Raw genomic sequence first — 14,662 nt, forward strand, 5'->3', positions numbered from 1 at the left:
GAATCCACTAATCTTTCGTAAATATATATCCTAAAGCTGGAGTAGGTGAATCCACTAATTTATATTTATATATATATATATATTAACATAATCGTAATATCATATTAAACTATAATGTTATATTATGAAGCGAAGTCGCAAGACAACTCTTACGGTCTCACTACAAGGAGTAGTAACATAGTAGTAATGACTGTCTACTAGGTTAGTTCAACTTGCGATAAAGGTGCTTTCGATCCATCACAAAGAAAAGGGTTTGCCTCAAACATTAAATTATAGAAACAAGTTTCAATTTGCATTCCCCACAAAACTTTCGAGTTTTTTTGTTTCCCATATATGTATCCTCACACCGGATGCAATCTTGTCTTAGCCGAAAATATCCACATGTATGTAAGGCTAACTCGAATCCGAAACTTTGCTTAAGGAGAATCAAACATGTACCGACATTAGTTGGTCGGAACTTTGGAGTTTGGCAAAGTGCAAGACCGTTTTGAATTTATTTGGTGAGAACCTATTTAAATTTATATCCTCAAGACCCGTTGAAGATCAAATCTCCCACAATATTTGGCTTCATGGCTTCATGAAGACGTTGATCATGTATTCTCATTTGCATGATATCATTTGATATTAAAGACTCTACTTCAGAAACCAATTTCCACTTATTTATAACAAAGCAAATGCAAGAGGTAGAGTGTAGGAAGGGAGATGCGTACTTATAAATATCTTACCGCTCACTTCAATCATAAAACTGATGAATGGACGACTCGATGGTAGTACGATGTGAAAATTATATCACATATGCAATTAAACTGGATAATATCGATAAAAACAGGTTAATTCTAATAAAAACTAGACAATGCCAATCAAACTATATCATACCGATCAAAATTAATTTGCATATAAATTTTTTCATATTTTTCAAAATAACAAATTAAGAATATGAACCTTGAACCTAATAGCTGTTTGTAAAGTGATATCTATTGAATCACTTTAATAATTTAGTTATATATTTCATATCTCATTTTTTCCACAATGCTTAGGATTTGCTTCCCTTTTTTAGACTCAAATTTCCATTTGTTTCTCATAATACCACTTTGATTTTATTACATATAATTATCCCACATAAGGACAAAGATTACAACTCCACTTATAATCTCATTTCCATAATATCATCTTGTTACTGAAAAGACTAAAGTTGACAAACAAATTTCCACTTATTTGTATAAGAACATAAAAATACAAAACTCGTGAATACAAGTTGAGACCACTATCTCTAGAGGTTGAAAATTAATATTTATTACCAGCTAAAGCTAATGGACTCAAAATGAAGATTTTCAGCTAAATCAGATGAGCAAATGGCAGCAACATCCTCTCGCATTTTCTTGGGTCCTGCAACAAGAACTCCCACACTTGACCCTTTGATTTCAAATAACAGTCCTGTAAAGAAAATAACACAATTATGATATGAATTCACTAATAGTTATAAGCCTTCATTAAAGAAAAATGAGACGACTTACTTTTTAGATCTGGTCTTATACCATAATGCACATTGGTAGCTTGAACAAGAGATTCGCATGGAAGGCTTTCCAACTCTCTATCTGTATTATAACTCATTGAGCTTGGTGACACTATTGATGTCGACCCTCCCAAGTCATGAATATTCTTTTCTTCTTTAGCATTATGTTTCTTGTTCAAAAGAAAAGCTGCACTAACAACCATAGCTATGGACACACATATTATTAGCATATGAAGGAAAGACTTCAGAGGGCTTGGGAATATGTTATTTGAGTTATGTTCTATAGGAAAAATGTAGTAACGGATAATGATTCCAATTATGATAAGGAATATGATGAAGGAAGATGAGATTATAGCTCCAAGCCAAAGCCAACTATTTGAACCTAGTGTAGCATATATAGGTGTATCAGTTGGATTTGGCTTGAACCATTTGGTTTGAAGGTAAGTTTGGCTATTTAATTTAGGCTCCTTGTCTTTGGTAATATACGCCTCAATTTGTAGTTTCAAATTAGAAATATCATAAGGAATGGTAGAAATTGGGAGGATCAAGTCTATCATTGAGAGATATGAAGATCTTCTGAAAACATAAATTAGCATTATTTTTGGGGTTTTACATTTGAACTTAATGTTCAAAAATATAAACTCTCTAATTATAGAGATAAAAGGGGTGATACCACTTCCTCCACTTATCAACACAAGAATATCATACCTAAGTAAAATGACAAAAAAAGTTACCTACAATGAAAGAAAAGTTAATAACTCCAAAATTGTTTTAAACTTGTGCATTACATATAAGATGCAAACCTTAGGTAATTAGTTGATGCAGGTCCATAAGGACCTTCAATAGATACACCAAGACGATCTATTGTAGAGGGAGATGAAAGAAGCTTGTAGAGCTTTTGTGTCCAAGTTCCTTCACTTTTAATCACAACACTTAGCTTTTCTTGCTCTAAGTTACTGTTAGAAGTAACTGTAAATGGATGCCATTGTAACTTAGATATGCTTGGTATATTTAGGAACATAGTACTTGTTGGATTATAAGTTAACTCTGCCAAAGACATATAACATTAGCACTAGAAAATGTCGAAAATAAAAAATAACTATCATCAAGAACTTCTTAAGAAGTAACACCTAGAGGTTAATTACCATGGCCTTTAGAGAAATTGAGTTCAACAGTTTCACAAGACAAAATACGAGCAGAAATAAGGTGAACTTGGTGTCTTGACTGTAGAAACCTTAGGTAACGATCAACCAAGAAGAGGTAGAAACCAGGAAGCATAATGCAAGTATTGGAAATGCCAACATGGAAGATGAAGAAAATTATGAAGAGGATGTAGAGAATGTGAGTATAGAAGAAAAGCTCAAACATTTTTCTTCTAATGCGTGGGATGGTTGCAATCCACATGAACAAACCAAAAGCCAAAGCTAGCTCTCCTGCAACATTTGATACCCATTCTTTGTCCCATTTCAGCATCTGCATTATTAGTAAAAAATAATATAAGATAAAGGTAAATATGTGATATGATTATATCTCAACGATAAAACTGTTACATCATATTGTCTTGGATGTACACCTCTAAAATACTAGAGATGATTATAACTCATACTATACACTAATAGGTAATTTACTTTTTCTATCTCCTAATAAAATGTTTATTTTCTAAGTGCCTATAGAAAATTGTTTAAGTCAAGTAGATGAGCTTAATAAGAGTTGATCGAAATCATACAAAGTTGCTTATAATATGATGATCACATGGATTCTAATTTATCATTCAATAAGATGAGCTAAAGTTACTTCTAAAGTAAGATTATAGAAGTCATTATTGTCATATAAACTTGTATGAAGGTTAATTTTCTTGACATTTAATATAGGAACTTTTGCTTAAGAGTGTTGATATATATATATTATTCTACTAAATTCTCCTACAAATCTCTTATACATACAAAAAAGTGACATATCATACAAATTGATACTTGGTTTATACCATTTTCCTTCTCTTAATATAAACCCAAAAGTAGTATATTTATAATCAAACATCAAAATAACTATAATCATAGTGATCACTAATAAAATCATGCATGAAGTAAACTTAGAGGATTAAATGTTAGTGGTAAATTTTGTAGAACCCTTTTACTGTAGTTTTGGAGGGGGAAATTCCATATCCATCTCTATTCGCAATCGAGGAAACTCTGATTATTGAGGAAATAACTTATAAAGTTTATAAATGTTAAAGATTCATAAAACCACTTAATTAAGATAATAGTCCCATGAATCTTTAATACTTATGAAGTTTTTTACTCATCTCCTATATATAATGAAACTTTCTCAAGGGAATTATATTTTCTAAAAACAAATATTTTCACCAATAATTATAAAATTGGTGTGATGGGTGATGTTGAAAAATAGTAACTTAGGAATATCATGATGTGGCAATTTGGTAGTATAAAAGTAGGGATATTAATTATTGTAAATAAACCTCTGAAATTTGATTGGTAAGTGCCCAATATATGATATAACAAAGGCCATGAGAAGTGAAGAGTATCATGACAATGTGTCCAAGCCAAATATGATACTTGATGCTATTTTCTGAAGTGAGTCCAAACAATGGCAGTACTGAAGAGCTACGTATAACCGGAAAAAATAAGAATGCCAAACATATGTTTCCGATCACACCCAACCTTTGTGCTACACTTTCTAGTTTCAATTCCCATCTGCCAAAAATTAGCCACCACAAACATAATTCAACATCACAATATACAATCAAAAACATATATTTGTCTCATTTAATCCGAAATTAAAAAATAATTATCACCTAATTAAAAATAAAAAAATAAAAAATAAATTTTTTTTATATTATTTGGTTAATTGTATTATGAGGACAACAAAATTTGGGACAAAAAATTCTTATTCATGTTAGGAGTGGACTATGTGATTTATAATTATTATTTTATTGTGAGTAAAAAATAAAATGAATATAGTATACAATATCTCAAAATGACAAATTTAGTAATGTGACCATATTATTAAATTATATACCATATCATGTACGGTAACCATATTAAGTGCCGTGACCGTCAAAATCGTATTACACAATTAGTGATGGCAAAAAAATTCGTATCTGCGGATACGGGTCACAAATGGGTACTCATGGTTATTATAAACATGTTTTAAAAAATACCTGTAATATATACGGGTGGGTATGTGTATTATGATACTTGCGCCAGCAGATACCCATTATATGTATGATTAATATATTATATTTAATTAAAATAAAAAGTACATTATTCTAATTATTCTAACATTCATACATTATGTATATTTTTCGCGTTTACTTTGTTTACATATTTATTATTGAGTTTGGTGATGAAACACCCTACAATTATTATTACATGTGTAGAAACACACATGTTTTACAAAGAAAATATATACTACTTTTTGTTAAGGAAATGAGAACAAAAAATCACAAATAGAAAACACCAATAAATTTAGCATTTTTGCCAAATATTTAACCAAAAGTACAAAAATAATTAAGTTTCATCTCATCTGAAAAAACATAATAGAAGTAAAAAATTAAAAATTCATTTATAATATAAGAGACCCACAGATACCAAAAAATATCCAAAAATACCTACACAGAAGTACCCATACGAGTACGGGTAAGTATGAATAATGCTCTCATATTTTGAAACGGGTAGCGGTTAGCTGCTAACCGTGCCCGTTGCCATCCTATACAGAACAAAGATAAGAAAGTTACAGAATTCTTACACTTTAGCGCCATATTCTACTTCTGATTCTGGGGTGATACTGGCAAAATCATTGTATAGGTAAATGGCAAAGGACCAAATGAGGAGTGCTATGAACATTACCAAGAACACTATCTCAGTGCCACAAACAATGCCAAGAGGACCTTTTATAAGCATTGGACGCTTCCATATGCTTGCCTTATGTTTCTTTCCATCGCAACTAATGATGCAAATTATCATAAAATACATAAGCCAATGCATATTAAGTAAAGATTATTAATAAAAAATGGGGTTTGAGTGAAATGGAAATTCTACCTATCCATGTTAGAACCATTTGATTTTTTAGCTAAGTGAAGGTAAACACATCCTAGAACAGCTATGAGTATTACTGGAAAAGTGTTAATCAATGTTCTTGCACCTGTTATATAAGATCATAGGGATTTTAGCTATATATTTCGCATGCATGAACAATATTTTAAATTGTGATTGCGGCCGCATCACGTGATGCCGCAATTTGTTACACTGTGCATGAATATAATGCAACCAGAAATTGAAATGTATAATAATTGAATTAAACCAATAATCAAAGCTAACTCTCCTGCAACATTTGCTGACCCACCTTTGTCCCATTTCAGCATCTAAAGTATTAGCAAAATTTAGTATAAGATGAAAGTCCAAATGACTTGTTCCATAAGTAATTAAGTATATCTTAAACCGAAAAAAAAATCATCTCGAATATCGGAGAGATCGTTATTACTTTTGCATTTGCAATTAAAGGTAAATATGTGATCTCATTATATCTCGAGGATTAAAATATCATATCATATTTTCATGTTGTTTTGGATATACACCTCTTAAATATTTTAAACTTAGGAATATCATTATATTTTTAAGTTGGTGTAGCAATTTGGTAGTATAAAAGTAGGGATTTTATTGTAAATGAACCTGAGAAATTTGATTGGTAAGTGCCCAATAAATTATGAAACAAATGCCATGAGAAGTGAAGATTATCATGACAATGTGTCCAAGCCAAATATGATACTTGATGCTATTTTCTGAAGTGAGTCCAAACAATGGCAACACTGAGGAGCCTCGAGCAACCGGAAAAAATAAGAATGCCAAACATATGTTCCCAATCAGACCCAACCTTAGTGCTGCACTTTTTAGTTTCAATACCCATCTGCCAAAAATTACCAACGAACATGTTATGTTAGGAATAGAGTATTTGATTATTATTTCATCGCGAGTAAAATATGAGAAAAACATGTATGCATTCACTAATAAAAGTTTTATAAACTATCACCATTCACTTTCAACAATTAAATCTTTAAATATTGGCAGTATATAGATATTACACTCATAAAATATAAGATGAACTTGGTATACGTACTCAAAATGACAAATTTGGTATGAATTAAGCAAGGATAATAAGATAACTTAATACTGCAGTTATGCTGATCGCCACAACCGAATCACACCAGAATAAATAAGGAGGTTACAAAATACTTACACTTTAGTGCCGGCTGCTGCTGCTGATTTTGGGGTGATAGTGGCAAAACCAGTGTATAGGTAAATTGCATATGACCAAATCAAGAGTGCTATGAACATTACCAAGAATACTATCTCAGTGCCACAAACAATGGCAAGAGGACCTTTTATAAGCATTGGACGCTTCCATATGCTTGCCTTATGTTTCTTTCCATCGCAACTAATCATGCAAATTATCATAAAATACATAAGCCAATGCAATTTAAGTAAAGATTATTAACCAAAAATGGGGTTCGAGTTAAATGGAAATTCTACCTATCCATGTTGGAACCATTTGATTTTTTGGCTAAGTGAAGGTAAACACATCCTAGAACAGCTATGAATATAGCTGGAAAAGTGTGAATTAATATTACTGTACCTGTTATATAAGATCATAGGGATTTTAGCTATATATATGCATAGAGTAAAGGAATATAATGTAACAAGAAATTGAAATGTATATAATAATTAAATTAAGAAAAAAGTGACCTTGTTCTCCAAAATAGATGGAAGTAGTTTTTGCTTGAAGGTGAGGAAACCAGTTTTGTGTATAAGTGTTTGTAGGTATCATTATCCAAATGAAAATCCAACCCACAAAAACAAATAGTGCTAGAATCCTTATTGCAGATTGTACCTTCCCATATGTTTCTTGAGTGGATGATCTTTTCATCATTTCAGTAGCAATATTCTCTTCCATTTTCTTGAGATTATGAATGAAACTTGAGTAATTTTGGCATATTGTAGTTTGAGACCACAGTTTTATAACATTGAATGTGATGGAGTTATGGTAGGTAAAAAATATAGTAGTGATATATGACAAATAGTATAAAGGAAAGAAACAATATGATAAGATACTTTTATCCTTAAAATATAATAATATGACATTGACATTTCTTTCCGTAAGTGTAAGATCAACAACTTTTCTTTTTCGTGATATAAAAGATGATTAGAACACTTGAAGAAAAATAATACAACAACAAAAAACAAGGTTCATGTCTCTCTCCTAGAATGTTTGGAAAGTACACAGTTGTCAGTAAATTAAGTAATTTCACCTATAGCAAGGAAATCAGTTAAAATTCAATTAATTATAATTTAATAAAAATGCAAACAATTATAATAATTATTACACGTATTTTTTATACTACTAAAGGTATTCATTATCATTATTTGACATGTGATATATGAGAAATTGTTTCAATTAAAGGTATCATTCATGTACCCAAAAATTAAAGGTGTATTTAAAATATATATAAAAAGTAATTAAAATTACTTATATTTAGAAAAAAAGATATTAAATTTCTATTATAATTAAGATTAATTTTATTCTTGCTTTAGAAATTATTAACAGCCTGTGCACATGTTTGAAAGAGGTGAAAATATTTGAATGACACCCATTTTAATTAGTGTTTGAGTGAAGTGCCAATATTTTAATTAGTGTTTGAATGATATCCCTTAACATAATGGTAAGTTGCTAATTTCTTTTTGGGGTACTTGGCTTAATTTTCCAACAATTGTCGCTCTCAGAAATCAACATTTGACATCTTGTCTTTTAGAGATCGAGCGGAGCCTTACAATACTAGAACATCGTCTTGTGAATACTGAGTAATATATCTAGAATCACAACTTCAACGCCTGAACAAAATATGGAAACTTCATACTAAAGCCTCGTACCTACAAATTCTCCTACTATTAAAAAGTGACATGTGTCACAAAGTGATATGTTTAATAATAATTAATTTACAAATGGGATACTCATTTTCTTATTTAGAGGAGTATATAACATTACTTATAAAATATTATTGTATTTTAATTAAGATACTCAAAGAAGTGTCAAAATATGATGATATTATCTATATATACCAGTCTATAAAGACAAAACTTACCTCAAGGATTTTTAGGTAATTTAACATGCATAAACTTTGCGCATATTATCAAATCACTCATAAACTTTTACTTATAAAATTATAGTGTCAAAAGTTGTGAAACATTATATATACTCCAATCAAAAATAAATATTACTTTATGTTATATGTATTAATTGATGATGTTGGAACATATAAAATGAAAAGAAATCTCTTCTTATGAGTTATTTAAGGTATTTAGGTAACTGCAGCTTTTTATTTTGTAATTTAAATCATGATATAATGGAAAGTTATTATCATAACAGAGTAATTCATTGTCTTGAGGCATTATGAAGAAGCAAAGAGAAGAATGGATAGGGTATTTAAAAATACATTAATGGGTCGTTGTAATTAATCATTGAGTCAATTATTAGCAATTAATTATTGATTCAATTCAATTAATTACGAGTAAATTATACTAACACTTCTGAGTTTTAGAGAAATTATATAAACTACTCCTTAATTTTCTACACCTACATAAACTCCCAAATTTTATACTTTCATTACACGGACCATCAGTGCATGAGAAATAAGAGAAATAAGTGTTTAAACAAAAACATTGATAAATGTAATTAAGTTAAACAAAACATTGTATAATATGGAGACAAATCCAAATAATATATAATATATGAGTCGATACTTCTTTATTATTTTTTGTTCTTTATGATATAGTATAAGAACAATTTAAACAATATCTCTTTAGAATTGTTCATGCATTTTGTAATAAAAATAATAAAGATACATTAATTTGTATATTATTTAGATTTTTCCTTGTAATATACGATGTTTTGTTTAACTTACTTACATTTATCACATTTTTTATTTAAAAAATTACACTGGCTTCTCATGCAGGGGTGATCAATGTAATTAAAGTATAAAACTAGGAGAGATTTGTGTAGGTGTAAAAAAGTGAGAAATGATTTATGTAATTTCATTAAAACTCATGGTGTCAGTGTAATTAACTAATTAATTATTAAAAAAATACATTGAATTGTAATATGATAATGGAAAGTTGCATTCATGGTATATATATTTTTATCATGTCATAAACGTAACTTTGCCCGATTTTGATAACAACTTTCCACTTTGGTATCTTAATATGTTTTCCAATTTTTGCCCGTCAAGATTACTTATGATTGTGTGATCATTGTTTAGCTAATATATTTATATAAATTCAACTGGAATGGACCATAGTCCAGGTTGTATCTGAATGTATGATTTTATTTCCAACTCATCGGATATTTAGGGTGTGTTTGCTTTCATCATTTTCTGTTTTTATTTTTAATGAAATTAGAAAATATGAGTGTGAAAATATGTTTACCTTGTTATTTTCATTTCGTATTTCATAAAACATGACATTCATTTCCTGAAATTTTGAAAATGAAAAAAATGTCATTTCCAACATTTTCAAATATGAAGCAATGACATTTCATTGAATTTTTTAAGACTTTGTACTTCATTTGTTCTATATCTTATGATGTTTTAACATTTTCATATTATTCCAATTATTTTGATGTATTGAAAATTCAATTCACATTTATATTTTACTTTCCTATTATACCTTTATACATTACTCATCTTTTTAGTACCTATTTCTTCATTTCTTTTTATAATATATTTTCTAAAGTGCATTAAATATGATTATTATAGTCAAATTGTATTGAAGTTTTATATAATTTAATAATTTCTTAAAGTATGTACATCATCTTAAACATCAAATAATGTAATTCTCTCATTTATCAATAAAATACTAAAATCATGATAAGTACTTCCAGATCACCATATATCCTCATAATAAAATTTATTTATTTATCTCTCAACATAATAACATTTTTTGCATCTGTTATGATATTATAGAAATAGTTTGACGATAAATATGATAATATATGATTTTGGTATAAAATTGACATCTCTTGAATTTACAACAAGTTTAATTAAATAATAGAGCATTTGTATATTACTAATTTATGTTTGTTTTTTGGAGATCACTTGTAATTGCATGATGCTGGTTATGACCTTCATATGTCTTTGTGGTAGCTAATGACCAAGTCAAGCTATTAAAGGTGATTAATATATTGTTGAGATAAAATCGTTGAAAAAAATGTAAATATCAAATATGAAGACATCCGACAAAATCATTGGTATTATCACTTTAGTCATTAAAATTTAGAATTGTACTGGTTATAAAGTTTCATGGTTTGTGAAGTTACAAGTATAATTTTAAAAATGAAAATGATAATAATAAACTTGTTTCAAGAAATGAAAACATGAAAATAAAAACTATTTTTCGAAAATGAAAATAGAAAATAGAAACAGAAAACATCTCTTGAAGATCTTTGATACATATATGGCAACAATGGGTTTGAAATAAAAAGTCAGACAATAAGAAAAATGTTGGAGAACGAAGAATAAGGTAAATAAAGTTTTATTCACTTTTCCTTTCATGCTAATTTAAGTGTTTGAAGACTTAGCTACATGTGTCTAATAACTTTACTTTAAAGTTTCAATGTATAATCTGGTGCTTCATATTAAGGCTTTGTTTAACAAAACTAACCTATTTAACAAGCTAGTTGATTGAATAGTAATTGTTTGGTATCTTATGGTGTTAAATGTCATAAGCCCAAATCTTATAAATATATATTATTTGATGGAAACAGATACATTCAATATCAACTTATGTTTATCACTTTTCAACCTTTTTAGTTTTATGATATATATTTATATGAATTCCATATTTATTCTCATGAAATATATTTATATGTAGTATATACATGCATGGATTTTCACAACACTCAAATTTTCATTTCCACTTTTAATCTCTACCTTGCTATCACTTTTTAGCACTTTTAATTTTGTGGGTTGGCTTAGGCTTCATGTAAGAGTTGTTTCAGAATATATTGTCACGTGAGTAACATGACATATATTTAAATAAATTCAAGATTTAATCTAAATTCTCTATCATTATGCCACATATAGTGAGTCAAAAAGTCAAAATCCATATTCAAGATTTCATAGTGGAAGATGATCCATAAGTTTAAAATCAAAATCCATTTTTTTGGTAATATATTGAATGATATTTATACTCACTTTATAAACATTTGTATTTACAATTTACATATTCTTCATAACTTACATGACTATTAAATTGTTATTTTATTTGATTAATTTTTATATAGTTTGAGTTACATAAAAATAAATTGTGATTCAATATTAAACCATGCAGTATACTTTTTTGTACAATTAAGTTTTATCGAGGGACTTACGTGAATATGTCAGATGTAGAAGTCCTAAGTGGGCAAACACAGGACATATAACTATTTTGCCTGGGATTAAATTTAAAATATCAAACAATGTAAGAATTCTTTTGTTCTTATAAGAAAGCAATTTCATGTGTGATTAAATTTTCCACTCAATAAACAAGGCACAAGGATAGACCATTCCATATGTACGGATTTATCTTCCAAAATATGTCTTTGGACCTAGACAACTATATGTTGCTCTATCAAGAAAAGTTTCAAAAGCTACAATGAAATTCGTATCAAATAGGAACTAATTCAAGGGGAGGAGAGTGATTTCACAAAAAATATTATTTATAAATATATTTTATTGTCTTCAGTCTCTTCATTATACTGCATAAATATATCTTATTATCTTGAGGTTATACATATGATGATAGTATTCATCATCTATAATATGTATTATGCATATTTAAAGTTTATAAAATATCTCCCACCATCCAATTAAATTCTATATTAAAAAGTAATATTTATTACCAGCTAAAGCTAATGGACTCAAAATGTAGATTTTCAGCTAATCCAGATGTGCAAATGGTAGCAACCTCCTGCCTCATTTTTTTGGGTCCTGCAGCAAGAACTCCTACACTTGACCCTTTGATTTCAAGTAATAGTTCTGTAAAGAAAATATAAAAAAATTATGATATGAATTCATTGATATTTGTAGGCCTTCATCAAAGAAAAATGAGGCAACTTACTTTTTAGGTCTGGTCTTATACCATAATGCACATTGGTAGCTTGGACAAGGGATTCGCATGGAAGGCTTTCTAACTCTCTATTTGTATTATAACTCGTTGAGCTTGGTGACATTGTTGGTATTGACCCTCCCAAGTCTTGAATATTCTTTTCTTCTTTAGCATTGTGTTTCTTGTTCAAAAGAAAAGCTGCACTAGCAACCATGACTATGGACACACATATTACTAGCATATGAAGGAAAGACCTTAAAGGGTTTGAGAACGTGTTATTTGAGTTATGTTCTATAGGAAAAATGTAGTAACGGAAAATGATTCCAATTATGACAAGAAATATGATGAAGGAGGTTGAGATTATAGCGCCAAGCCAGAGCCAACTATTTGAACCTAGTATAACATATATAGGTGTATCAGTTGGATTTGGCTTGAACCATTTGGTTTGAAGGTAAGTTTGGCTATTTAATTGAGGCTCCTTATCTTTGGTAATATAGACCTCAATCTGTAGATTCATATTAGAAATGTCATATGGAATGGTGGAAATTGGGAGAACCAAGTCTATCATTGAGAGACTTGAAGATTTTCTGAATACACAAATTAGGATTATTTTTGGGGTTTTGCATTTAAAATTAGTGCTCATAAATATGAACTCCCTAATTATAGAGATGAAAGGGGTTATACCGCTTCCTCCACTTATCAACACAAGAGTATCATGCCTAGTTAAAAGGACAAGAAAAAAGAAATTACCTACCACGAATGAAAATTTAATAACTCCAAAATTGTTTTAAACTTGTGCATAGCTTTTAAGATGCAAACCTTTGGTAATTAGTTGATGCAGGTCCATATGGGCCTTCAACAGATACACCAAGACGATCTGTTATAGAGGGAGATGAAAGAAGCTTGTATAGCTTTTGTGTCCAAGTTCCTTCACTTTTAATCACAACACTTAGATTTTCTCGCTCCAAATTACTGTTAGAAGTAACCGAAAATGGATGCCATTGTAACTTAGATATGCTTGGTATATTTATGAACATAATACTTGTCGGATTATAAGTTAACCCTGCCAAAAACATATAACATTAACACTAGAAAATGTCATAAATAAAAAATAATTATCATTAAACACTTCTTAAGAAGTAACACCTAGAGGTTAATTACCATGGCCCTTAGAGAAATTGAGTTCAACAGTTTCACAAGGCAAAACACGAGCAGAAATAAGGCGAACTTGATGTCTCGACTGTAGAAACCTAAGGTAGCGATCAACCAAGAAAAGGTAGAAACCGGGGAGCATAATGCAAGCAAAGGTAATGCTAATATGGAAAATGAAGAAAATTATGAAGAGGATGTAGAGGTTGTGAGTGTAGAAGAAGAGCTCAAACATTTTTCGTCTAATACGTTGGATGGTTGCAATCCACATTAACAAACCAATAATCAAAGCTAACTCTCCTGCAACATTTGCTGTCCCACCTTTGTCCCATTTCAGCATCTAAAGTATTAGCAAAATTTAGTATAAGATGAAAGTCCAAATGACTTGTTCCATAAGTAATTAAGTATATCTTAAACCGAAAAAAAAATCATCTTGAATATCGGAGAGATCGTTATTACTTTTGCATTTGCAATTAAAGGTAAATATGTGATCTTATTATATCTCGAGGATTAAAATATCATATCATATTTTCATGTTGTCTTAGATATACACCTCTTAAATATTTTAAACTTAGGAATATCATTATATTTTTAAGTTGGTGTGGCAATTTGGTAGTATAAAAGTAGGGATGTTATTATAAATGAACCTGAGAAATTTGATTGGTAAGTGCCCAATAGATTATGAAACAAATGCCATGAGAAGTGAAGATTATCATGACAATGTGTCCAAGCCAAATATGATACTTGATGCTATTTTCTGAAGTGAGTCCAAACAATGGCAACACTGAGGAGCCTCGAGCAACCGGAAAAAATAAGAATGCCAAACATATGTTCCCAATCAGACCCAACC

General features: G+C 29.5%; 2 protein-coding genes across 2 annotated transcripts; both read right to left on the reverse strand.

The window, feature by feature from the left end:
- LOC109325658 (ferric reduction oxidase 2-like) lies at positions 1,207 to 7,480 on the reverse strand. Its single transcript, XM_019558149.1, has 8 exons — positions 7,273 to 7,480; positions 5,572 to 5,674; positions 5,279 to 5,476; positions 3,990 to 4,224; positions 2,659 to 2,986; positions 2,317 to 2,560; positions 1,515 to 2,221; positions 1,207 to 1,434 (listed from the first exon to the last, which is right to left on the reverse strand). Exons 1-8 carry the CDS (start codon positions 7,478 to 7,480, stop codon positions 1,295 to 1,297), a joined length of 2,163 nt encoding a protein of 720 aa, XP_019413694.1. The 3' UTR covers positions 1,207 to 1,294.
- On the reverse strand, positions 12,629 to 14,152 carry LOC109325664 (ferric reduction oxidase 2-like). Its single transcript, XM_019558162.1, has 3 exons — positions 13,825 to 14,152; positions 13,483 to 13,726; positions 12,629 to 13,382 (listed from the first exon to the last, which is right to left on the reverse strand). The coding sequence occupies exons 1-3, from the start codon at positions 14,150 to 14,152 to the stop codon at positions 12,629 to 12,631; spliced, it is 1,326 nt and encodes a 441-aa protein (XP_019413707.1).

The sequence above is a fragment of the Lupinus angustifolius genome, chromosome LG02 (genome assembly GCF_001865875.1).
Source record: "Lupinus angustifolius cultivar Tanjil chromosome LG02, LupAngTanjil_v1.0, whole genome shotgun sequence".
Taxonomy (NCBI): Eukaryota; Viridiplantae; Streptophyta; class Magnoliopsida; order Fabales; family Fabaceae; genus Lupinus; species Lupinus angustifolius.